Here is a 25,315-nt window from a genome sequence, read left to right on the forward strand (position 1 = left end):
AATTACAGTTTAAAGTTCAATTAGACCTTCACGAACGTACATCGAACCAGTAAATATATATAGTCATACATTTTATGTATTAATGAATGAATGAATGAAGTAGGGATGGGTCGAGAGAACTGAGAATTCTCAAGTTTCTTGCAGTCATATCAATGATACAGCTAAACTTTGTAGTTATGTGTGATGTCTTTATTAGAAGTAGAACCATGCAACCAAACAGTCACTTTTATACCGGCACTACGTTCATAAGTTTAAATTATCATTAGTTATTTATTTAAGTTTTTTATATTTTTATTTTATTTAATTTTTATAAGTGATAAATATTTATTAGTTAATAATAAATTAATTATTAGTGAGTGATTAAAGAAGTTTAATTATATTCATATTTTATTTAAATATAAATAAATATAAAATGGGTAATTGTTGTTCCTCTTGTTCGAAAAAATTTCGATCATTTTTTCGAAAACGTCAGTGCAATATACGTATGAATAATTTGAATAGTAAACCTGAGTCTCTTCCCAAACCACCGTCAGCTTGTCAAAATGGTTTGTATTTTTTGTTTATTTATACTGTTTAAAATTCGAGTGAATTCGGAGTGATTATGGATTTTAATTAAATAATTCAGTGATTCCATACAGAGTAAATAGGGAGTTTGTTTTTTCAGCTGAGTGATTTCAGAGTGACCTGGATTTCATTTAAATTCGTATTCACTAATTTACAATTTTAATATAAAAACTAACTTTTTTTTTTAAGTGAATTTCACTCAAGTCGGAGTTTAAATATTAAATTTTACTCCAGGGGATTAAATAGTCACCCTCCGTATTCACTCTGAATTTACTCCGCCTTTACTCCGAAAATTTGTTATTACTGCAATAAAATGGGAGTGAATTTGGAGTAAATATGGATTTTATTTAAATTCAAATTCTCTCTCAGAGTTTCGGAGTTTAAAAAAATTACTCCGGATATGGAGTAAATAAGTTTATTTTTTCAGCTGAGAGATTTCAAAGTGATCTGGATTTTATTTCAATCTGCATTCACTCCGATTCGGGATTTTAATATTAAAATAAACTTTTTTTAAGAGTAAATTTTTGCCTCGACCGGAGTTTAAATATTAAATTCCCTTCGGAGTAAATTTTACTCCGAGAAGAATGAATAAACAATCATCCGCATTTACTCTAGATTTACTCCGTGTTCACTTGACTATTTTTTTTACTGTATATTTAATTTAAAATAAATATATTAAATATATAAAATTATTGATTGATTGAATAATAAAATGAAATAAAATAAAGTAAGGTCATAGATTAATAGTATGTGTTAAGTATTATTTCATCCCACGTGTAGTTAATTTAATTTGAAAAATAAAAAAAAACCAGAGTGGAATTTTTTATCGTAACGATAATTTTGTTTGTACACATGAAGAACATGACGCACTATAATTCTTTAGTTTATGTATAGAATTCATTATCAAGGATAATTGGTGGTGTAATTATTATTTAAAAATATTATTGAACGCTCAAGGATTTAAAAATTATTACATAATTTCGATATGTCACGGTGAGATCATTGTAGCCAAGGATGGGCTGTGAGAGTAGAAAGAAAAGACCGGATCGGAATTAACAAAACAACATTCATATATATATATATATATATATATACTTATAATATATATGGGTAATGAGAGTGAAGAGTAAAGATTGTGATTACACTGGGAAATAAAAAGACCTTTGATGAATGATCGCGTGGGAATAAACTAGGCGCGTGGCTCAAAAAGCCAATGTGTTTCAGTTTAGTTACGTTACCTTGATCAGCCGAGAATAGATTTACTGAATGCCTTTAAGAATAACGATTAACTGGAAATTTATTTAGAAATTTTGAAATCACTTTACACATGTTTACATGTCAATATATTTATATACTTTTTAAATTTTCTTCTATAATTAGTACTTTCATATTTTTTTTAAATTCATTCGACGGAAATTTCGTAAACTTTTTTTTAATGAATTTATTGCTCATAATTTTTATATTTTTTTTTTAAATAAAATTTTATACAAATTTTTGTTTCTCATCAAAAGTCATTTTTTTAATTAAAATTTTCTTTAATTTTAAAAATTAAAAAAATTTCAAATTTTCTAAAAATTCGATTGAAATTTTTTTTCTATACATGGAAAATATCTGTAGGCTGTATAAAAATTAAAAAATTTTTTTACAGAATTTAAAAAAAATTTTTTTTTTTAAATTGAATAAAATTTAATTTTTCTTTTCATATATAAGTAAAGTAATCAAATACATCATAGATAAAAAGTTCAATAACTTTTACTTATCATTTATTATCAATAATTATACCCTGAAGTTATTTATTAATGATATATATCTGCATATCATCAAATTCTATAGAATATGTACGGAAAGAAATTTTCAATTTTCATAAATTTTAAAAAAATACATAAAGTAAATAATATAAGACATGGCTGCCGATTTAAAAACACACCTGACAAAAATAAGAACTGAATCATGTTCGCAAGACCACTGGAACAAAAGATACTAAAATATAAATTTTAAAAAATTTTTCTCGTGTTTTGAAATTAAGCAGCCGATTAATGAATATAAAAAAAAATTTATTATTCTTTACAAAATAAAATTATAATAAATAGAACACTGTTTGCTCTCATTTGCGTAATATAATGAATGACTGCATAGATATATTTTTGGACAAGACTAATAAGTTAAGTTATTAATAATCACTTAACTCATTGTTAATAAAATATACTTAAGTACTGTCATTAATCCTTCAAAATTTCTTGCATAATACAATTTTCATATAAATATATATACATATTTATATAAACATTTATAAACATAAATAAAATGAATACTAACCAGAAATATTTTCTTAAAATTTCAAATTTTCATAATAAAAAATAAAAATAAAATGAATTTTATGAAAAGCGATAATTTATTGATACGATAAATAAAAAAATTGCGTGTTTAAAATATTTAAAAAAACGTTTTAATCAATTGATGTATGCAATGACCTTGACTAAATATTTAAAGCATATTTATACATATATTTGTGGCGGAACATAAATTTATTCAGCCGTTGCAGATTCACTGTTTATATTAGCTGGGTATTTTCGATATTGCTCTTAACATTAATCCGTTTAAGAAAATACATAAGTGCTTCCGTTTTATTCAATGCATTCAATTGTCAATCAACTGTATCGATAGGAAGGTCTGATCTCTCACGTCATCCTAATAAGATATATATATTATTAATATAAATATTAATATATGGAGGAATAATTAAGATCTAGATAAATTTAAATTTAAATTGTTTACTATTTTTTTTTTTACTTACATATATTAATAAAGTATTAAGTTACCGTTTTATTGAGTACAATCGATTTGTTTTAGTGATTATGATTTTTTTATGGTCATATGTTAATGCGTGCGCTAGTTAATCATTTGTATTAAATAAATTATTAAAATATTACTAAGTTTGTATATGAATAAAAAAAGTCATTTTAATTTTTTATTAATTGTCAATTATGTTAATTTTTCTGCTATTAATTATAGATAATAAAAATTATTATTAATAGAAAAATTCATTTTATAATAAGGCGCTGTTTATAAAATACCTTCGTGCTTATGGGGGTATCGCTTATTGTGACTAAACAATTTTGAAAATTTTCCTGGTTTTTGAATTTTATTTTTTTTTTACGATAGTCATTCGTGTCATATTTTTAAATACAGAAATGTTTGTATTATTAATTGGTATATATGTATGGGGGGGGGGGCATTTGTGACGCAATATTAATAGGGGGATAGGTCCATAAAGTAAAATTTTACGTGAATTATTTTATAGACGTCACCTAATGAATATTTTTTATATTTGTTAATAAAAGACGAAATGGAGTCAAAAAAGGCTAAGGCATGTTGATGAGAAGTAGAAAAAAACTTATCATAAAAATTTATATGGAAATCCAGGTATCCAACTTTGTGTGTGAAGTTTCTACATGAAAATCCAGGCATCAAAAATTTTCTATAGATTTCCCATATGGGACAGATACCCATACCCATAAAAATCCAGGCATCAAAAATTTTCTATGGATTTCCCATATGGGACAGATACCCATACCCATAAAAATCCAGGCATCAAAAATTTTCTATGGATTTCCCATATGGGACAGATACCCATACCCATAAAAATCCAGACATCCAAAATTTTCTATGGATTTCCCATATGGGACAGATACCCATACCCATAAAAATCCAGGCATCAAAAATTTTCTATAGATTTCCCATATGGAACAGATACCCATACCCATAAAAATCCAGACATTCAAAATTTTCTATGGATTTCCCATATGGGACAGATACCCATACCCATAAAAATCTAGGTACCCAAATTTTCTATGGATTTCCTATATGGGATAGATACCCATAGTCCCCTATATTAATTCCTATGGGTTCTTATACATAACTCCATACTTTTCTATATGGATTTCTACAGGTTCCCATGCAATCCTACATGAATTTTTTCAACAGAGAGTCTAATACATATTTTATTACCATTGAACTTGGGACGAAATTAGAGAAGCTTGAGAGAAAAATTGACTTTTAGATCTATTGTATTTTCTTCTCATAAAAAATAATGCGATTAGAAACTTTTAGTCCAATAGATTTTTAGTGCAAACACAAAGATTTTATTCAAGCGCATTCTCTTAATCGAACAAATTTAAACTCAGATCGAAATGCTGATTTTTTTTCTGGAGAACTATAAATAAATATCGATTTTCTTTAGTCAAGAAAATTATTCTAAAAAATGGAATTAACATGTAATAATTTTTATTGACTTACTACTCAAGTAAATGTTGTTTTTACGAAAGTTAACTTATTTTTCAGTGTAGTTGTCTACCTTGATCAATTGCTTCTATTACTGTAATTATCATCAATTCCTGCTCTACAATCTCTTATTGCGTTGTAACTTTTCATTCAAAATTTTCTTATATTTATTTTAATACTAATTCAGCATCGAGTATTTAAATATATGACTAGTTCGGTGTTAAATAAAATGTTTTCATCATTAGATTATTATGATACGCTTTTGATGATTTAATTAATTGACAATTTAATTAGTCGCTCGATAATTTCTCTTCGATGTCGAAATTCAAGGGAAAAAAATCTTTGAAAATTCGATTGAATTCAGAATCAAATTCAATTTTTCATAAAAAAATTATTTTTTAAAAATAACTAATTTACTGGTTTACAAAATTTTGAGTATTGAATAAAATTATTTTTAAAAAATCGCTCGAAATTTTTTAGGCAAAAAAAATTTTATAATCTCTAGTTACGAAAGCTACTTTATTAGTAAATCATCACAGGTATTTATGGTCTTACTCTTAAACTTATCGTTATCTTGCACAACTGATCAAACTAATGGCACATGAGAAAAAATATAAATATGGAATTTTTATGACTTGATAAAAACGTGACAATGGTCTCTCTTAGTCACCGTATTAACTTGTTTTATCATTTTATTTTATTTGCTTTCTAAAAAATCTAATTTTTTTTGCCAGTCCCCATAAAAAGTATGACTTATATTTATTAATAAAAACAAAAGTTCTTATATATTTTGATTAGCCTTTTGTAAACAAATCTTATGATAATAAATTTTTATCTAACAGTCAATAAAATAATAATTGCCGTCAATATAACGATATGTTTTTATCGAAACAAAAACAAAAATTAACATTTTTTTTATCAGCCTAAATAAATTAAACTAATCAGCTCTACTTTTGATCTCCAATAGAAAAAATTAGGATAATCAAAAAATATAGTAATTAATAAAATAACAACACATAATTACAGTAATTATAGTAAAATAAGAGATTGTCCATTTCTAATTATCATTGACATGAAAAGTATAATTTCAAAACATGTATGCCCTAAAAAAAAATCTATTAGTAATTAGTAATATCTAATTACAATTAAGAAATTTCCCCAGATACATGCAGTCATATTTTTAATCTCTTTGTATATATATATTGGAATTTTTAAACGATTTAGTCATCACTTTCCGTTCAACATTCATTGAAGTAAATATTAATTTCTTTTTTTACTCCTCTTATACTTCAGTGAGTTTTTGTTTATTTTATTTATTAAGTAATTTTAATTAAATACAACACAGTTATTTATTCAATTAAAAAATTGAAATGTAATTTAATTTTGTGTAAAAAAAAAAATTTTAAATATTTAATTTTTTTTTCAATTTTATTTTTACATATATTATTATTTTATATTTTATATATATATATATATATATATATATATATATATATATATATATATATATATATATATATATATATATATATATATATATATATATATTAAACTGTGCCAAATAGAGTTGGTTTTTTTTTCGGTCCCATATGAAAATTATGGGGACTGTAACAAAAAAAAAATTGGGTACCAAGTACCAAGTTGGGTCTTTCAACTCAATTACAAAACACGCACTCGTTCAAATAAAATTTCCTGTTAAAAAAAACCTGGAAATGGATCTGTGTTTCAAGTTCGAATAATAGAGGGATTTTATTAATTTTATAAATAAAATATTTGTCAAAAATTTTTCCGAAGTTTGTAAAATTTAATTTCTCTTATTTTTATAAATGCACTATAAAAAATTGGAAGTGAACTTGGAGTGATTGCGGAGTTTAAAAAAAAATCTATTCTGCATCCGGAGTAAATATTAAGTATTCACTCCGATTCGAAGTTTTAATATTGAAATAAACACCTTTTAGAAGTGAATTTTACTCCGAACCGGAGTTTCAATATTAACTTCCCTTCGGAGTAAAAATTTCACTCCAAGGGGATTAAATAAATAAGCAAATATTCGCTCCGCATTTACTCCGCGTTCATTCCTTCAATTTTTTCAGCATGGGTCAAATTAAATTAAAAGAAAATGATTTACTGATCCAAAATTAAAATTAAAAGCCACTCAGTCATATTTTCATAAAAAACATTTTTTTTATTTTCTCATACAAAAAAATATACATAACATAAATGTATCAATGCATTGGCTATATGGGACATATATATTATTTATATATTTTTTTGTGCGGGTTAATTACAGTAGGACCTCGTTACAAGACTATTAGTTTCTCCTTCAAACTATTGTGATATCTGTATATTTTTTTTTTTAATTTAAAAACTACACCTGTGTCGGAAACGATAGATCTTTCCCATATTTCCATAGAAATTGATCCTAATTTTCGCATGTAATTAAAAAAAAATTTTTACCTCCATATTTTAACTTTAATTAAGCATTTATTTATAGATACTACACGGAGAAAAAATTATAGTAACTATTCCTAGTACGTTTATGGAATATCATCCTATACCGTTGTGGTAATGATTACTTGGGATTATAGGATATAGACCCATACTTTCTGGGAAAAGTTTCCATAAATATGGGAACAATTCCTATCATTATGGTAACAGTTACCATATCGCATGTGAAAGAATTATGGTAATGATTACCATACTCATAGGAATAGTTCCCATAAGCAAATAGGAACCAATCCTATAACTACACTGTAATGGTTCCTAAGTGTGTATGGTAATGGTTACCATAATATTACGGTAACTATTCCCATAATATTATGGTAACTGTTCCTATAATATTATAGTAACCATTCCCATATTATTATGGTAACTATTCCTATAATATTATGGTAAGGATTACCATAATATTATAGTAACCATTACCATAATATTATGGTAACCATTATCATAGTTACATGGGAACGATTATCATAATTCCATAGGAACTATTCCGATACCATATGGGAATTATACCCATAATTATAGGAATGATTACCATAATATATATGGGTGCCGTTCCTATAATCAACATTTTAAAAAAACTGGTTACCATGCAGTATGGGAACCATTCCCATAATATATTGTAACTGTTACCATAATTTTCTCTCCGTGTAGTAAAATACCATTAAAAAAAAAAATATATATATATATATATATATATATATATATATATATATATATATATATATATATATATATATATATATAAAACAACGCTCCCTCATAAATATCTTCAATACAAAGGCCAATAAATTAATACGCAAAATAATTAATATATTTGTCACCTCAGCAGAATAATTGAATCCGTCTAAATGAACATTAACATTAATCTTGACATAAAAATAAAAATAATAAACAATCAGCGACAAAGCAAACAATGATTTATCATCTATTATGATACAAATTACTAAACACTCATCTCACCATCCATTATTTACCTTAACAAATTTATATCCATTAAGCAAACCATGCGCGTGGGCATTAAGTAGAATCGCCCAATATGGTCAGACATTAAAATAAGATAATCTAATGCAATCTATTATATTAAATCCCACATTTTCATCGTCAACATCAACACCAACTACTCTAAACACTCAATTACCCATTATTTAAAATTTATTACTCAAAAATAAAAAATAAATGAATTTATTTGTTTCTATATTTGGTATCGATAAATAATAATTCATCGAACAAATTCCATAATTAAACTTGGCTCGCCATCTACTAGGAATTTATCGTACATCAAAGTGGGTGACAGCTATTTGCTACTCTCTCTTTTATTTAAAATACGTCCCTCATGTTAAAGATACATTTGTTCCCGCCAATTATGGTGACACTAAATAAAAAGTTGCACGTGGTAGAGCCTTGAAAAAAGCCTTACATCTCTCGACAATTACTGTTATTGCGTATGTAACTAATATATATACATATAAATATATGTGTGATTTATAATATTAAACATTAACCAGGTAATTTTTTTCCTCTCCCCCTCTATTTTATTTTTTTTCGCGTTATGTCGTACGGCAATGCGTTTCATTATACAGCAGCTGCATCCCACCGTTCGTTTATTAAATATAATCTCAATGAATTCATACGACTACGCTTTGTTTTGTTAAAACGCGCTAGTAATTCACTAGACTCTAAACTAACACGTCGGACCTAAAGATTTTCATTTTGTTGCTGACTTTCGGGCGCGACGTTAACAATTTTGTTGACAGTTTATAATTATTTAATATTTATTCATTGGTATCGCCTACTAGACAACCCACGTGAAAAAAAAATTTTTTTATTATTTATATTTTTTTGGATTTGAATTTTTAAAATATTCTAATCACGATTGTTAATCATTATAACCCTTGACAATTATCTCAATTATACAAAAAGTTAATTAGCGATTCGTAGGATTACGAGGATGTTTTACAGATTTTATGATCGCTACCGTACCCCAAACGACGAACGCTTTAGAACATTTCCATTTAGATTTCATTGTGAGTACGTGAAAACTAACGAGAGTTAATTTAGATTTTTTTTTTTAAGGATAAGAAAAAAAAATTAAAAATTATTCAGTAGAAAAAAAAAACATTTTGGATTTTTTGTGATTTGTAACAATTTTATTTTACACAAAAAAAAAAAAAAAAAAAAAATATTTTTGATTGTGAATTGAAGACAAAAATTTTCTTAGGACTAGAATTTTGGCGCAAGAATTTTTTCTCACTTAAAAAAATTTTTCTCTGTTCTAAGAAATTTTGCCCGAAAAATTTTTTGGAATGAATAGAAATTTTTTTGGGTCGAATAAAAATTTTTTTTCTGTATACTGTTATTTGAGTTATTTATTTATTTTTTAATAGGGGGAGATTTTGATACGCCAATGTTGACTATATTGAGATTAGACCCACTTATCTCCGATAATGGCGAAGCTCACAATACATCACGTTATGAAATAATGACTCGTGAAGAAGGTGACTCGAGATTGGTCGTAAGACGTGGGCAGGAATTTTTTATGCGACTGCATCTTAACCGTGATTACGATTCCGACATCGATGGGGTATCAATTATCTTCTCGTTGGATGGAATTAAAAAACCCCAGTATGGACACGGAACTTTCATGGTCGCGCCTTTGCTCAATCCGGGAGAGGAGTCGGAAGACGCATGGCACGCAACTTTATACACTAGGGAAGCTCAAGCCATTGTGATAAAAGTAAAGAAACTTTTTTTATTACATTTTATAATGCTACTAAAGTATAAATATATAAGTTACTGGTTATACATCTGACGTAATCGTAAATCGTAATATTTATTTTTATATTTTAATTAAATTTTGAGCGGGAAAATTTTAAATTTGCCGCATTTCAATCTTACTATATTGAAATTTGATCATTTTGAAATCGGAAAAAAAAATTCAAATTTTTATTTTTATCCAAATCTATATAAATCTTCGTAAATTAAAGTCAAAGGCAAGTAATTATTCAAAATTTTTGTTTGAAAAGAAATTTCGGAATTTAATATTAAAAAAATTGTATGCACGTTGACCAAAATTACTTTTTCACCGGAAGTATAATTAATCATAAACACAATTGTATGAGAAAAGGACCAAAAATTTTCACTAAAGTTAAACAATTATGTAAAAAATTAAATAATTACCAGCCACATGGTTATTTTCAAATGAACTTGTTTGTCTTCAGGCAATTATGTATTCTCGCAGTTAAACATTATTAGTTAATTTTAGTCAAGGACATCATTAACAATCTAATTAAAAGTTATTCAAAAAATCCACAGTAACTAAATCTAATATATTTAATAATTAATATATTTGCCTGCATTCAAATTATTTATACATTTATTTCTAGTTTGTCGTAAAAGCATTCTATCATCAGATACTTAGTGGTCAAATTACAAGTTGCGTAAGATTTAAGATTATTTTTGGCTTTTGGCATAAGTATTCCAAATGAGCATAATAAATTATTCGCACTTATGACATCAGTAAAATAAACCCATAATAATATTATAATTTTAAATAATTTTAAATACACATCCGGGATTAGGTTTAAATCTTCTAAGTAAATGCCAAAAAATTATCGAATTCAAGATCATTATTCTTGCATCAATATCTTTCGTATTTATTTTTTTGACGGATGAAAAATATTTGCTCTGCGCTGGGTTCGATCTCAGAACCTTCTGGTCACTACTCTGAGCTGTTGTCCCTTCACTGGTTCAAGATGTTCGTCATTGAAGGCCTTTAAAACTTTAAATAAAATTACAATACTAATTAATGTAAAGCAAAAACAGTCAACTTGTGTCATTTTAATGTCAGGGTGAATTTGTCTGCTCGAAAAAATATGAGAGCATTATAATTTTTTTTTTTTTTTCTCAAATTACGAAAAATGAGCGAATAATTATTTATCGGTAAACAAACTTTTGATAAATTTTAGATGAACAAATTGGTTTGCCGTCAACTGATCCCAATAATTTTATACCACGACAAGTGATCCCTACAAATTGATCCCATTGACATACGGTTTAAAATTATGAAAATAAAGATTTTGAAGATGATGATAATTAAAGTTATGAAACTGATGAATTAGAAGATCAGTTGTCAGTTGGATCTAGTCCGTGGGATCGATTGTCGTGTGATCACTTGTCGAGGATCAGTTGTTTGGGATCAGTTATCATGGAACCGAACAAATTTGTTGTAATTATTAATAATTTTAACGCGGGAATTTTAATTAAATTTGAAAAATTGTGGTTAATTTTTTGATGTTAAATTCTTAGAAAATTTCTTAAGCTCGCGTCTCAGGCGCGATAATTATTTAAATAATTTTTTATAAAAATACTGCTAAATATTTTTCCCAGAGGGGGGGGGGGTTACCTTATAGAGCTGACTATATAATTATTTAAATACAACAGATATCGTCACCAGCTAATGCGCCAATAGGAAAATGGAAAATGGAAATCGATACAAAGCACAAGGAATCTGGTGGCGCGATAAGTTTCAATGTCGAAGAACCCTTTTATTTATTATTTAACCCATGGTGTCCAGGTAACTACTGATAAAATTTTCCCATAAATTATTTGAACATCTTGAACATTATCAGCAACCCATAAAATTTTGAACCTTTACAGAGGACGTAGTTTACATAGAAGACGGTGCTAAGCGCCATGAGTACGTTTTGCTGGACACCGGTTTAATTTGGCGAGGGAACAAAAACACAATCAGCGCATCCCCATGGAAATTCGGACAGTTTGAACGCGATGTGCTGGACTGTGCTCTACATTTGATGACAACTGTAGGAGCCGTTCGTGCATCATCGCGTAATGATCCAGTTGTAATAACGCGGGTACTTTCAGCGGTAGTTAATTCTAATGATGACAATGGTCTTCTGATGGGTAACTGGTCCGGTGATTACAGCGGAGGTACAGCGCCGACAAAGTGGCTTGGGTCCCAGAAAATACTCCAAGAATACTACAAAACTAAAAAACCTGTTAAATATGGACAGTGCTGGATATTTGCTGGAGTTCTTTCTACTGTTTGTAAGACTCTAGGACTTCCTAGTCGTGTTGTCACTAATTTTTCTAGTGCTCATGACACCCAGGGTAGTCGTACAGTTGATTACTTTGTTGATAAAAAAGGAGAAATTATGGAAGAATTAACAACCGATTCAGTTTGGTATTAAATTACTATTACTATTTTTAGAATTAATTACAATTATAAATTTATTTTAAATAAAATAATTAATTTGCTTGATTCTAATTCAGGAACTTCCATGTTTGGAGTGAAGTCTGGATGAAAAGGTTGGATCTTGGCTCTGATTGTGATGGTTGGCAGGCAATTGACGCAACACCTCAAGAAACGAGCGAAGGATCTTTTCGTTGTGGTCCTACTTCTGTTGCTGCGATTAAAAATGGCGAAGTTTTACGTCCTTATGACGGAGGATTTTTATATGCGGCAGTAAATGCTGACAAAGTTTACTGGAGATACAATGGACCTACTCAGCCATTGAAATTAGTGTCGAAAGATACTCAAGGGTAATTTTTTAGATTACTTATTTTATGTAAAATTGTTCAAGTTCTGATGAAATTTAATTATCTGTAACAATGGATTACTGTTAAGAATAATCAGATATAGATAATCGATAAATAAATAATAGAAAATATTTTATTTTTTAGAATTGGTCAATATATCAGTACAAAAGCAGTCGGAGTATGGGGTCGTGAAGATATTACTCTAAATTATAAATATCCGGAAAGTGAGCCAAATATTTATTTTATTTTTCCGCACTGTAAAAAATTTTCGGATGAAATCTAGAGTTAATGCAAAGTAAATGATTTTTTATTTATTTACTCCGCATGCGAATTTAAATAAAATTATCACTCCGAAGTTACTCTGTTGATACAACATAAATTCTCTCCCCTGATAGCAAAACTTCTTGGTTGGAAAGTTGATGTCAATTAGTCGCGATCAAATTGATGACAACTTTCAGATTTCGTAATTTTTGACTACAAATTGTTACCAACTTTCCTAGAAAATTGTCGACCGTTTGTTGTCAACTTGTGGAAATGCCATTTTTTGCGGCCAAATTGGTGACAAGTTGCTGCAGTAAATTGTTGCTAATTTTCTGTCAGTTTGGCTATCAGGGTATTCCCAGGAGATTCACATTACGGTAAATTTTTGACGTTTACTGGATGGTAAAATACTGTACTTTTTACAGCATTTTGTACAGTACAAAATTTTATGGTTTTGAAAAAAAAATTTGGTTTTTACCGCAAAGTATGGCATCTTACTGCACTCCACGGTAAAATGCAATTTTTTACGACAAAATCCTAGATTTTACACTAAGTACACGGAGAAATTCCAAATTGACTTCGAATTGACACCCGATTTTTTACAGTGTAAAGTATAAATAAATCGTTATAATAAATATTAAATCAATCAATTAATCATGAAAATTTATTTAGCTTCCAATAAAGAACGAGAAGCTATGCTGAAAGCATTACGTCAAAGTGAATCAATTTTCAGTCGTTACTATTTAAATGAACAGTTCAATGACATCATTTTTGACTTCAAGCTTATAGACGACGTTGTCGTTGGCCAACCTTTCAGGTATGCCCTGTAATTCATCAAGTAAATATATATAATTAAATTGCGGTATTAAATTGAATTTTAATTATTACAGTGTCGTACTAATGATGAAAAATCGTAGCAAAGAAAATAAATACCGCGTTTCAGTGGTACTCAGAGTTGATGTCGTTCTCTATACGGGAAAAGTTGGTGGTTCAGTAAAGACTTTTGAGTCTGATCATTTAGTTAAGCCAGGATCATATGAAGAAGTACGATTAGATGTTTCATGGAATGAATATGCTCCAAGAATGTTAGATCAGTCGGCTTTTAATGTCGCGTGTCTAGCAAATGTGAAAGACACTAATTTTGAATACTTTGCTCAGGATGATTTTCGTGTTACAAAACCTATTATTGATGTTGATGTAAGTTTCAAATATATATATAGAATATATCCTGTTACTAATTCGAAAAAAACTTGAAGTTCCCTAAAGCTAGGAGGGTGTATAAAAATATGCCTTTTTGAAATTAGTAACGCGATATGTTTATATAAAAGTATTTATTAATCGTTTAATAATAAAATTATTTTACAGAGACAAACAGAAGCTATTGTCGGTTATATCTTAGACGCAACGGCAAGTTTCATAAATCCTCTACCGGTAACACTGACAGGAGGTAAATTTTTAATTGACGGACCTGGTCTAGACCAACAATTAAAAATCAAAGTACCCAATGACGTTCCGCCTGGAGAAAAAGTCAGTTGCAAATTTTCTATGATTCCGAAATTTTCGGGACGGAGTACGATTGTCGCTAAGTTTTACTCCAAGGAACTTGATGACGTCGACGGGTTTGTCAATTTTATGGTCCTTGAAGCCCCGACTTCCAACGGTAACGGTTACCGTTGATTCATTGTTGGTGTCAATTAGTTTATAGTATGTAAATACTAAATAAATCTAAAATAGAAAATTATTTATTTTTAGAAGGTTTAGAAATTCGTAATTCGAATCGAATTTTAAACTTTGAATAATTAAAAAAATTAGCAGTTATGTCGTCAACTGAAATTAGCTATAGAATTAATAAGCTCTTTTATAAAGAGGTAAAATGGCCACTTTTTTTTATTTTAAAAAATTTTGTTATTTGTTGTCTTTAACATACACAGAAAAAAAATGATCGACTGAAGGTAAATATTCTTAATTCAAGAAATTTTTTGAAAACTTCAACTTTTTTGGATAAAGTAGAAATCTTCTCTGATCAAGAAAAATTTTCTTGATTCAAGAAAATCTTGACTTAGTTCCCGAAAACTTGTTTTCCAAAATAAGTTCTTGAATCAAGAATTTTTTCCGTGTAGTGTAAAATATTTATTGCGCCACGAAATCCTTTTTTTTTTCTGTATAATTATTTACTTTATTGTATTTTACTAAATTAAATTTTTAATTATGAAATCAAAATTTTAAGATCTGAATCCAATAATTCCATTGTTCGGATAAATTAATTACCCAACCATAAATTTTTACCGATTATAATCTTACGCAAAATTTAAAAAAAAATTCCCTTAGGTTACGTGAATTATAAGGGCGTAAAAAAATTAACATGTAATTTAAATCACTAAGAAAATATTTTCGTTTCGCATCAGGAGAGACATCGATCAGTAAAAAAAAAAAAAAAAAAAAAAAATTATATGCCCTTATAGCATCTGTACCTCGATGCCTGCATATGTACTTAAAAAAATTAATTTTAATTTTAAAAATTACATACTATTATTTTTAAAAATTACCAGCTGCCATTTTATTTAACCGATTGTATAATTTATTATTATAAATAATTAAATAATATCAAATTTCTAATAGACAAATTACATATATATATATATTTTAATATTAGTAATTAAAGAAAAAAAAATAATTGTACCTTTTTTTTATTTAAATTTCTTCTTTAAAAATAAATTGTGTTCATATTTAAAAACCAAAGGTAATTGTATTAAAAAACATAAAAAAATCTATATAAATAAATATAAACTGTATATTTTAATATGATAAATAAATTAATAAATAAACAAAAATAAAAATTTACTTAAAAAACCTGCTGTCAATTTAATATTTGACGAGATAAATTAAATTATAAAAAAAGTATAACCGAATACTTGATAAATTTTTCATCTACAAAATCCATTAATCCACTTATATATATATATATTTATATTTATATACATCCACATTAATAAAAATAAATAACTGTCAGTATATCGTCAGTAGAGTATGCATACATAATATATATATACATATATATATATATTTAATAAAATAATAATTCACTTGACTACTGAGCGTCATACCTTAACTTAATTTATTTATTAATTTACTTACCGTTCGCCGCGTGATATTAACGAGTGACAAATATATAAAATATATATTTTTATTTTGAGATATTGCTGTAATTAAAATTAAAGACAATAACAATAATAAATATATAATTTAAAAGTCTGATATTTATTTTAAAAATGACGATGATGAGCCTCATGCTGACATGAAGGCATTGATGTCAGATCATGTATCATCATTCGGAAAATTAATGTTGAAATATGTGCGGACGTTGAATGATAAGTTGTGTTTTATTATCTATATATATAGTATATAATATATATATATGTATACATTTGTGTGGATACGATTTAAAAATTAGTAGACGACTGTAAGAGTAAGAGAGTTGAGAAGAAGAAGAATAAGAAGAAAGATTTAAAACATTAAGGGAATTATGTATGTGTATATATTTGTATATAAATATATGAGTGGTCCGGTCAGTAAGATATGTCTAAATACATAACAGTGACGCGTGATGGACGTCTAGCGGCCCCTGTCTACGGGGGTCTTGTGAATAAAAAGAAGAAGATGATGATGATGATGATGAAGAAGAAGACGAAGAGCTTTGGATTTAACTTTAACTTAAGCTTTTATTTAGATTCAGCTTCAGCTTCTATTCTTTTTAGACCCAACGCGGGTATAGGCACCCTGCTACGCGCTATGCATCAACACCCAAGATCCTCAGCTATTGTATATCTCATTAAAATAACAAACACGCCTCTATCTTGCTAAATCAACATTCTTTGTTACGCTTGAATTTTCATATTTATCAAAATTAACATTTGGTTTGTTGCTTTTTTTTTTATTTATTTATAACGAGTGTGTGCTCGAGTGGATGCTAAGGAGTTGGACGATTAATTTTGTAACAACACAGAAGTTAATAGTTTAAATGTTAATGATGTGTCTTTAACGGTTTAAATGTTGATTTATGTTTACTAAGAGAGTGAGAACTATTTTGAGTTATCAATTTGAATATTTGGTATGTGTTCTTTTTTTTGAGGAGAATTACCTGTTTGACTGAGTTAAGACGCTTGTAATTTTGTTGAGGTAATATAGATGGCAGTAGTGTGTTAGTTTGTAGTCAACAAAATTTTAGTACGGAATTTTTTCAGTTATGAAAATAGGATCTGATTTACGGCCATTTTTTCTTTTTTTTCAAGTACTGAAAAATAATTTTTGATAAAATTTGCAGTTTGGAAATTTAAAAAAAAAAATTAGTTTTTTTTTTTTTTAATTTTGAGACTGGGCCGAATCCAGAAAATTCTCAAATTTCAGAATTCTATTAATTAATTTATTGATCATCATTATTGAGATTTTTCAGTTTTTGGAAAAATACATAAGAGCTTACTCGGAAGATTTTGATTATGCGAGTCCCATAAATGGAAGAGATACCGTTTTTGGCACTTTAGGGTCAGTTTTGGACACTATTTGGAAAAATTTGAAAAAAGTAATTTGTAAAAGACGCAATGACATGATTAATTATTAATAGAAATTTGCAAAGGAAATTTTATTTTATACTCCTTCATTGATTGAAAAAAAGTTTTATATCTTCAAACCCTGATTAAGAAAAATGATGTTCTCCATGTGAAGTGTATATCTATATATTATCTATATATTAGTCGATTCAAATTGTTTTGAATCATTTCAAATTGCTTTGAATTATTCCAAATCACTTTTTTTAACCAGGGAAAGGCGAGCAGTAGTCAAATGATACTTTTACCCTATTTAAAACGTAATTAAAAATCTAAAATTTGGAACTTTAATTAGTACTACCGACTCTTAACAGTCTAAAAATTTCAAAAATTCAAATTTACCGTACAAGCACTGCCAATCAAACGATTCAAGTGAGTCTTCAAAAGTTTTTATCCTATCCTATATATTGGGAATTTGGGTCAATTTGGGAATTTTACCTTGTTCAAATTTTGAACTTCAAAATTGACTTAGCTGTGAAAAAGTGCATGGAGATAAAACCAAATTCTCCAAAATTTGACAGAATCTAATAAAAAAAAAAATAGAATTTTACTCTAGTATTATATATATATATATATATATATATATATATATATATATATATATATATATATATATATATCAACTTTGTAAATATTTTCAAAAATTAGTACACTGACCCAATTTCACTCCTTCATAAATAAAACTTTAAAAACCCACAACAGTAAATTTGACATCCTCAATATCTTACAATATATCACTCTCAATAATTATTTATTACCCATAATTATATGTCATAACAATAGACAAAAAAACTCTTATTATTTTTATTTATGAAAACAAATTACTAATACAGTTCGCTCTTTTAAGCCAATTAGAAACATATGTACTTGTCGATAGATTCAAATTAATACATACATTATATTTTATGTCACACGGAATTATAATCTCTCTATCGGTACACCAGATATAGATATAGATATATACAATATACAATATACTCCCACACATACATTTATCTACGTATGTACAATATGTGAATAATATACGTGATAGGTATTTTTAATTGGCATCGAGGCGACGAAAACAAATCGAGTCTTTACGATCAGTTGTAGAATTTATATTCGTTAAGCTGAAGTATTAATTCATTATTATTATTATTACGATATCTAGTTATACTCACACTGCTATTATTATTATACATATACATACATACATATATATATGTATATACTGTACTACCGACGGCATTAATTTCTTTCAATGAGACTTTAAGTTACACCAGTTAATCTTACGTTAATCGATAACTCGCAATCGCAACTCACAACACGAGTTTATAATTGCGACACGATCGTTTCAAGTTCTCTATAGGGCATTTTTTTTTTTTTTTATTTAATTTTATTTCTTAATAAGATATAGAGCAATGAAGTTGTACAAACAAGCTTTATAACGAGGGTAAAAAACAAAAATATATGACAGGGTTGAATTTAAACGAAATCTTAATATTTCATAATTAATAATGTATAGTAAATAGATATATAAATATGAATATGTATATGAATATGAGGATAAATTATTTATAAAATTAAGTTGTTGGAATATCGGGTTATGATGAATGAAATTTAATTTTTTATTGTTACTGTTTTATTTTTTAATTGTGATTAAAAATATGTGTGAGTGTGTGTGTGTGTTTAATAGGTTCAAGTTGACTTAGATCGACTGCCACAATAATCTTTAATCGATTATCTTGCGTGGAAATTAATTGACGCCATTTACTTATAATTGCCCGTCTGGTTACAATCCTTAAAGATTTATTACATTATGATAAGAACGATTAAACGTTTACACATACTTGAAGGTTTAATAAAATTTGAATAATAATAGAGTGTTTATTATTAACTTTTTAGTTTTTTTTATCGTTAGTGTAATTATTTTTAAAAATTCTGTACTAATAAAAAAATGTTTTTTTTTTTTCTATGTAAATAACCAAGACTTTTAAATTTTAAAACTTATTTTTAAATTCAAATTTAATTTCAAATAATTTTTGCTTATTTATTTTCCAAAATTAGATTAAATTTTGGTAATTAATTATTTTTATTCTTGAAAAAATTTTTTTATTTTATTTATAGGGTACAAAGGGGCAAAATGGGGTCCCCTTGAAATAAAAAAAAAAAACTACAAACACACCAAAATTACTTTTGTAAATATAATTGAGCATTATTTTGATTTTTTTTTGTTAAACTTTTTAAAAAATCGAGTGTCAGTCGAAAAATATTATTGATTTATTTATTTATCTAAAATCTAATTTATTTAATATCCAGAAAATTTTTCCATCTTTTTTAGAGAGTGCCCCATTTTGCCCGCGAAAATGATTTTTTTTACGGCAACCAAAAATTTTTTCTATTCACTTTGAATATCATTAAAGAAAAAAAAATTTAACGCATTTGAGTTCGAAAAGTTACTATTTCCTTAAGTACCCCGTTTTACCCCCTCCCCTTTCCTATATTTTTTTGAGAAAAGAGTAAAAAAAAAAAAAATCTGACTGAATAATTAGATTATGATCATAAATTTTTTCGACTAAAATTAAAAATTATCTAAAATATTAAAAAAAATTTATTTTACATATTTTATGCAAATTCAAAATCCCAAAAATATTTTTTAAAAATATTCCTTACTTATGTTAATTTTTTTGTACAAAATATAAGATTGTCAATAAAAATATGTAAAACTAAAAAAAAAAAATTTCCGAAAGTAAATCATAATTTAACAAACGTATATCTTTGTTTAGAAAAATGTGTTAATTTTAGTATACCCAAGATAAAATAGTTTAGTTGATCACGTCTGTAAAAAACAAGATTTAATATACTGATACAAGAGTCAGCTGAGTTTTGAATACATTAAACCATTTCACTCTGACTCGGTCTCTAACTCTGAAGATATGCATTCTCTTAACATTAAATATTATGCATGCAAGTGAGAAAAAGATAGCCCATATAGAACACAAATGCACCCACTGCGAGAGACAGTTCCATCTAAACATAAAAAATAAAAAATTAAAATTAAACAAATGATCGTGCCCGCACATTTTAACAGATCTACGATAGGACAGAATATTACGTCTTCAGGACACACACCTGCGAGCTAAAACGTTTCACGATGATACTCTGAAGGACAAAAGATTGGGTAGAATGTAAAGTTTAATATAAGTGACGGAATGAGAACAACAGAATAAAAGATAAATATAAAAAAGATTAAGAAAAAAAAGATAAAAAAAAATTTATATATATATACATGTATATGAAAAATGTTCAAGTATCGAGTATACATATATATATGAGGATCAGAGTATAGATCTATAGAACAAAACAATAAAAAAAAGGGATCGGCAAAGATCGTCAGCAGATGCGGCTAGACGATTTGTCGGCTGACACCTCTTCCATCTTGGCTTTTACACCCCAGCCGATCAACTGTACTCTTGTTATACAACGGATTAACGTTTCGTCGAACTGAACCATTTAGAGTGAACTAAAACCGGACCATCAGTGACTAATATCTGTAGAGAATGGTTAGCTGGACAGAATGGAAATCGACATCCCCTTTTAGGATACGAGAACAATCTGTATAGAGAGATGTGACCGCACGATTAGGGATGATATGTCTTCTTTTTACATTCCTTTCGAAGTCTACTCAGCATCGATGATGCTGCTCAATTTTTGAATATTTTTAAAGTTTACCTATTTATACTAACATATTACTTTAGCAATTAAAAAACTAGCCTAATTCAAGTTTTTTTTGGAATTAAAAAATTTCTTACAGATTTGAACTAAGCGCTAATTTTTTTGGAGGAGAATCTTATTTTCGAGGTTAGGAACGAGTAATTTATTAATTTAAGAGAGTTCATTTTCTTTAAGGTAATTTTTTTCATTACTGTAATTGGTATACTAAGGAATATGAAAACCTAAATTTTTTTAGGTAATCCTAGTAAATCTGAATTTCGGTAAATTACCGTATTTTACTGAAAATTTGCTACACTTTGCGGTGATTTGCGGTGAATTACAATAAAATACGGCTAGTTACGGAAAAGTACGATAATTTGCGGCAAAATACGGTAATTTACTGTAGAATATGGACACACTACAATTTGTGATATTTTAACCGTAACACTGTGAAATACTCCATTTTGCGGTAAAATGTCATAATTTTTTAGTAAATGTGCACTTTTATTGTAAGATACGGTAGGGTTGCTGCAAATGTACGGTGACTTGCCGTACCTTTACCGTAAAATACCGCAACTTACTGCTAAATACTGCATTTTGCCGTAAAATGCCGTAATTTGTCATAAAAGACAGGATTTTACGGTAAGTCTCGAGCTTTATTTTGTGTCTATAGTTTTTGATTGAGGGAAGCATTTGGACAAAATAATCTAAAACTTTAAAAGAATTTTCACAACATTTTATTTGATAAATATTCGTTTAACATAAATACTAATAAAAAAATACAATAATGGTTTTTGTAAGAAAAGCATCGAAGGTTTTCTTGTTTTTGAGTAAAGAAAAATTTATGAGCTAACATTTCTGCAGATTGAAACAATTAACCAAACAATTTTTTTTGCATAGACAGTTATACGAAGGGACAAATGTCAAATGATCGTTCCCAATCTTCATAGCTCAGTGTTCCAAGTCCTTGTGCCCATTTTTGTGAACAAAAAGGCTGGACATCTTGAAGAATATCAGAAGGTCGGTATCCTGATATTAGATTCCACTAAAATAAATATAAATATTAATTTGTAGAACAATTACTACTACATACATAATTTGATAAATATAATAATAGATTTTTTGGAGCAAAAAAATTTTTGATCTATGAATTGAAAAAAAAAAATTCTTTTGGGCGGGAAAAAATTTTTCTCTAGCCCTTAGAAAATTTTTGTTTTCATTTCAAAATGTAATTTTTTTTTTGCGCTAAGAAATCATTTTTTTTTTTGTATTTTTTAAAAAATCGAAGTATATTTGTTTTTAAGTATAATAAATCACTGCACAATTAAATATTTTCACTTACCCACGGATCTGATTGTTTACAACTGTCACCGTTTATCAAACTAAAAGTTAATAATAATAATAAAGCAGATGACAAGATTTTGTACATCTTAATAAATTATTTATCCAATTGAATTATTATTTCTGACACATTAAATAAAATCAGTAGATTTATATACTCATCGAAACTGCTGCCTTGAAATTTTCTGTCATTGTAACCTTGATATTATCTTTTATTGCGAATTATTTTACGGCTACAAATTAATTATTCTTGAGCTTATCAGCAAGTAAATATTTGAAAATATAACAAAAAGCATAAGCTCATTTTTTTATGAAAAAAAAAAAAAAAAAAAAAAAAAAAAAAAAAAAAAATTTTAATAAATATTGAAATTAAATATTTATTATATTAAGTGAAATTTTATAGATTGGAAAAATTTTTATCGGTCATCAACACATTATGATAATTACAAAAACATCCTCAATTTAAAAAAATATTATTTGTTAATAATTTTTTTATTTATCAGATTCAAACACTTGGGAAAAAAAATAGATTTCTAACAAGACTGATTTTATCTACATAAATATAATTTTTTTTTTGATAATTATCCAATTCTTATATTCTAAAATATAATGAAAATAAAAAAAATGAATTTTTTTATTTATTTTAGTACTTTTGTGGCAAAAATATGAATTATACGAGAAAAAGTAATGAATACTTTTTTGTATAGAATCAAATTTTCTACAAAAATGTTCCTTATAAATTTTTACATATTATGAATACTTAAACCGCAAATCAAATTTTGAGACAAAAGTCAAATATTGTTATGTTCAAAAATAATTTTTTTTATTCAATTTGATTTCACGGCTTCAATATCGATTCTACGACTAAATATAATGAATAATCTTTTGTAGGAAATTTAATTTTCTACAAAAATGGTTCTTATCAATTTTCATTTATTTTAATAATTTTAGCCACAATTTAAATCTAAAGATAATTTGATGCTATTATAGTTACTTTTGGCCAAAGTTCAATTATACCCTAACTGAGTAATTTTTTTTTTTTTTTTTTATTACTGACCCTCTTCTTTACAACCAAAAATAAAAACTACGAATAATTTAATAGATAAAAAATTTTCATAACTTAAACAATAACTCATAAAAAAATGGACATCAATTATACTATAAATTTCTGATTACTGAAAAAATATATCTACGTCTTTTGTCATCTCAAGTGAGTTGTAGTGATGTCTGAGGATGAATTCCCGTTTTCCCCTATAGCTCCATACCCAAGAGATTATGGTAAAGTGAGTATGCAGGGGATCCAGCCAATTAGGGGTAGGATTTTAGAGAGTAGGGTGAAAGGACCGTGAAAGAGAGTACACAAGAGCAGGCTTTTATTTTATTATATTTTTAATAGAAAAAGTACCAGCAAGTTTTTCGTAAAAAAAGTACATCATGTTGCTCTCGTTTTATGTAAATTTATTGCATTGTAACAATAATTGCAGATGTATGTTGTGGGCAAATATTTGACATTTGTATGTTTATATGAGATGTATACTGGAGAAAATCATGATTTGCAAAACATGGTGTAGAGAAGTGTCAGTCAGTCAGTCAGTTAGTCAGTCAGCTCATTTGAGGGTGAATTTGTAATGAATGCCTCACTTTATCCATCTGCAAATAACACCCTCTCTCTGTATATATACGTTGGATTATTTAGGCGAACCCGTGTGTAAATAGACGCACCTCTATCCCTAAATTGACTTTTGGACAGATATATATTTGGATGTATTTTAAATGATATGGAAAACTGCATTGAATTTGGCTCCAAGTTTGTTTAGCTCTACTGCGTATATGTGTATATCCAAGGGTATGGTGGGCAAAAAAGACTACTCAAAAATTTGTTAAAAAATTGCATTTTTTCCAAAATTGGTTTTGCTATTTATGACTCTTATCATCATTTTTGTACAATTTTGAGTGTTTCAAAATTTTTTTGCAAATTTTTCAGTGGACACAATGTATTGTAGATTTATATAAGTTATTTATCTTCAATAATTTTGTTTTTTCGGCGTAAATTTGATATGAAATTTTTTTTTTTATGTAAAAAAAAAAATTTTCTGTTTTTTTGGGGGTTGCTCATTTTGCCCGTCCGAAGAAAATTTTTTTTCCATGGCTACTGGAAATTTGGTTTAATTACTCCAAATGAAAGTAAAAAAAAGGAGATTCTCCGGATTAAAATGTACAAAAAACCATGGACAATGCATTTTTTCAGGAGTGCCATTTTTCCCGCCCTTTCCCTATTCATATATAAATATATATTTTTTTACAAAACTTGACTGTTTTCTAATAAATATTGCACATATTCAACCATGCAATTCTTAGTAATTTTGTCTAATGTACAAATTTCAAAATTACTAGACAAATATTTGCAAATTAGCATAAATAACGAGAATTTGATTGCATGTCTATTATATTAGTATTCATATTGAATTTCCTTCTTTGTTCTTATTCCAGAAAATCAACAATAAACTACAATT

General features: G+C 27.2%; 1 protein-coding gene across 3 annotated transcripts; it reads left to right on the top strand.

Annotated features, from left to right (window-relative positions):
• Positions 1 to 32: 32 nt before the first annotated feature.
• Positions 33 to 15,613, top strand: LOC103577083 (annulin). Of its 3 annotated transcripts, none has more exons than XM_008557581.2 (9): positions 33 to 545; positions 9,735 to 10,084; positions 11,791 to 11,923; positions 12,007 to 12,550; positions 12,640 to 12,909; positions 13,051 to 13,130; positions 13,840 to 13,984; positions 14,058 to 14,364; positions 14,533 to 15,613. In XM_008557581.2, the coding sequence occupies exons 1-9, from the start codon at positions 413 to 415 to the stop codon at positions 14,842 to 14,844; spliced, it is 2,274 nt and encodes a 757-aa protein (XP_008555803.1). In that variant the 5' UTR covers positions 33 to 412; the 3' UTR covers positions 14,845 to 15,613. The 3 variants fall into 3 exon arrangements, with proteins under 3 accessions (XP_008555803.1, XP_053596365.1, XP_008555804.1); XM_053740390.1 differs by lacking the exon at positions 33 to 545 and adding an exon at positions 6,113 to 6,137; XM_008557582.2 differs by lacking the exon at positions 33 to 545 and adding an exon at positions 9,299 to 9,374.
• Positions 15,614 to 25,315: the final 9,702 nt, after the last annotated feature.

Source organism: Microplitis demolitor, chromosome 7 (genome assembly GCF_026212275.2).
Source record: "Microplitis demolitor isolate Queensland-Clemson2020A chromosome 7, iyMicDemo2.1a, whole genome shotgun sequence".
NCBI classification, from domain to species: Eukaryota; Metazoa; Arthropoda; class Insecta; order Hymenoptera; family Braconidae; genus Microplitis; species Microplitis demolitor.

Excerpts from the sequence above, each read along its gene's own strand:
- LOC103577083 (XM_008557581.2), top strand. The coding sequence starts at position 413 with ATGGGTAATTGTTGTTCCTCTTGTTCGAAAAAATTTCGATCATTTTTT. Across the intron at positions 10,085-11,790 it reads CTCAAGCCATTGTGATAAAA|ATATCGTCACCAGCTAATGC; the intron begins GTAAAGAAACTT and ends TAAATACAACAG. Across the intron at positions 14,365-14,532 it reads AACCTATTATTGATGTTGAT|AGACAAACAGAAGCTATTGT; the intron begins GTAAGTTTCAAA and ends ATTATTTTACAG.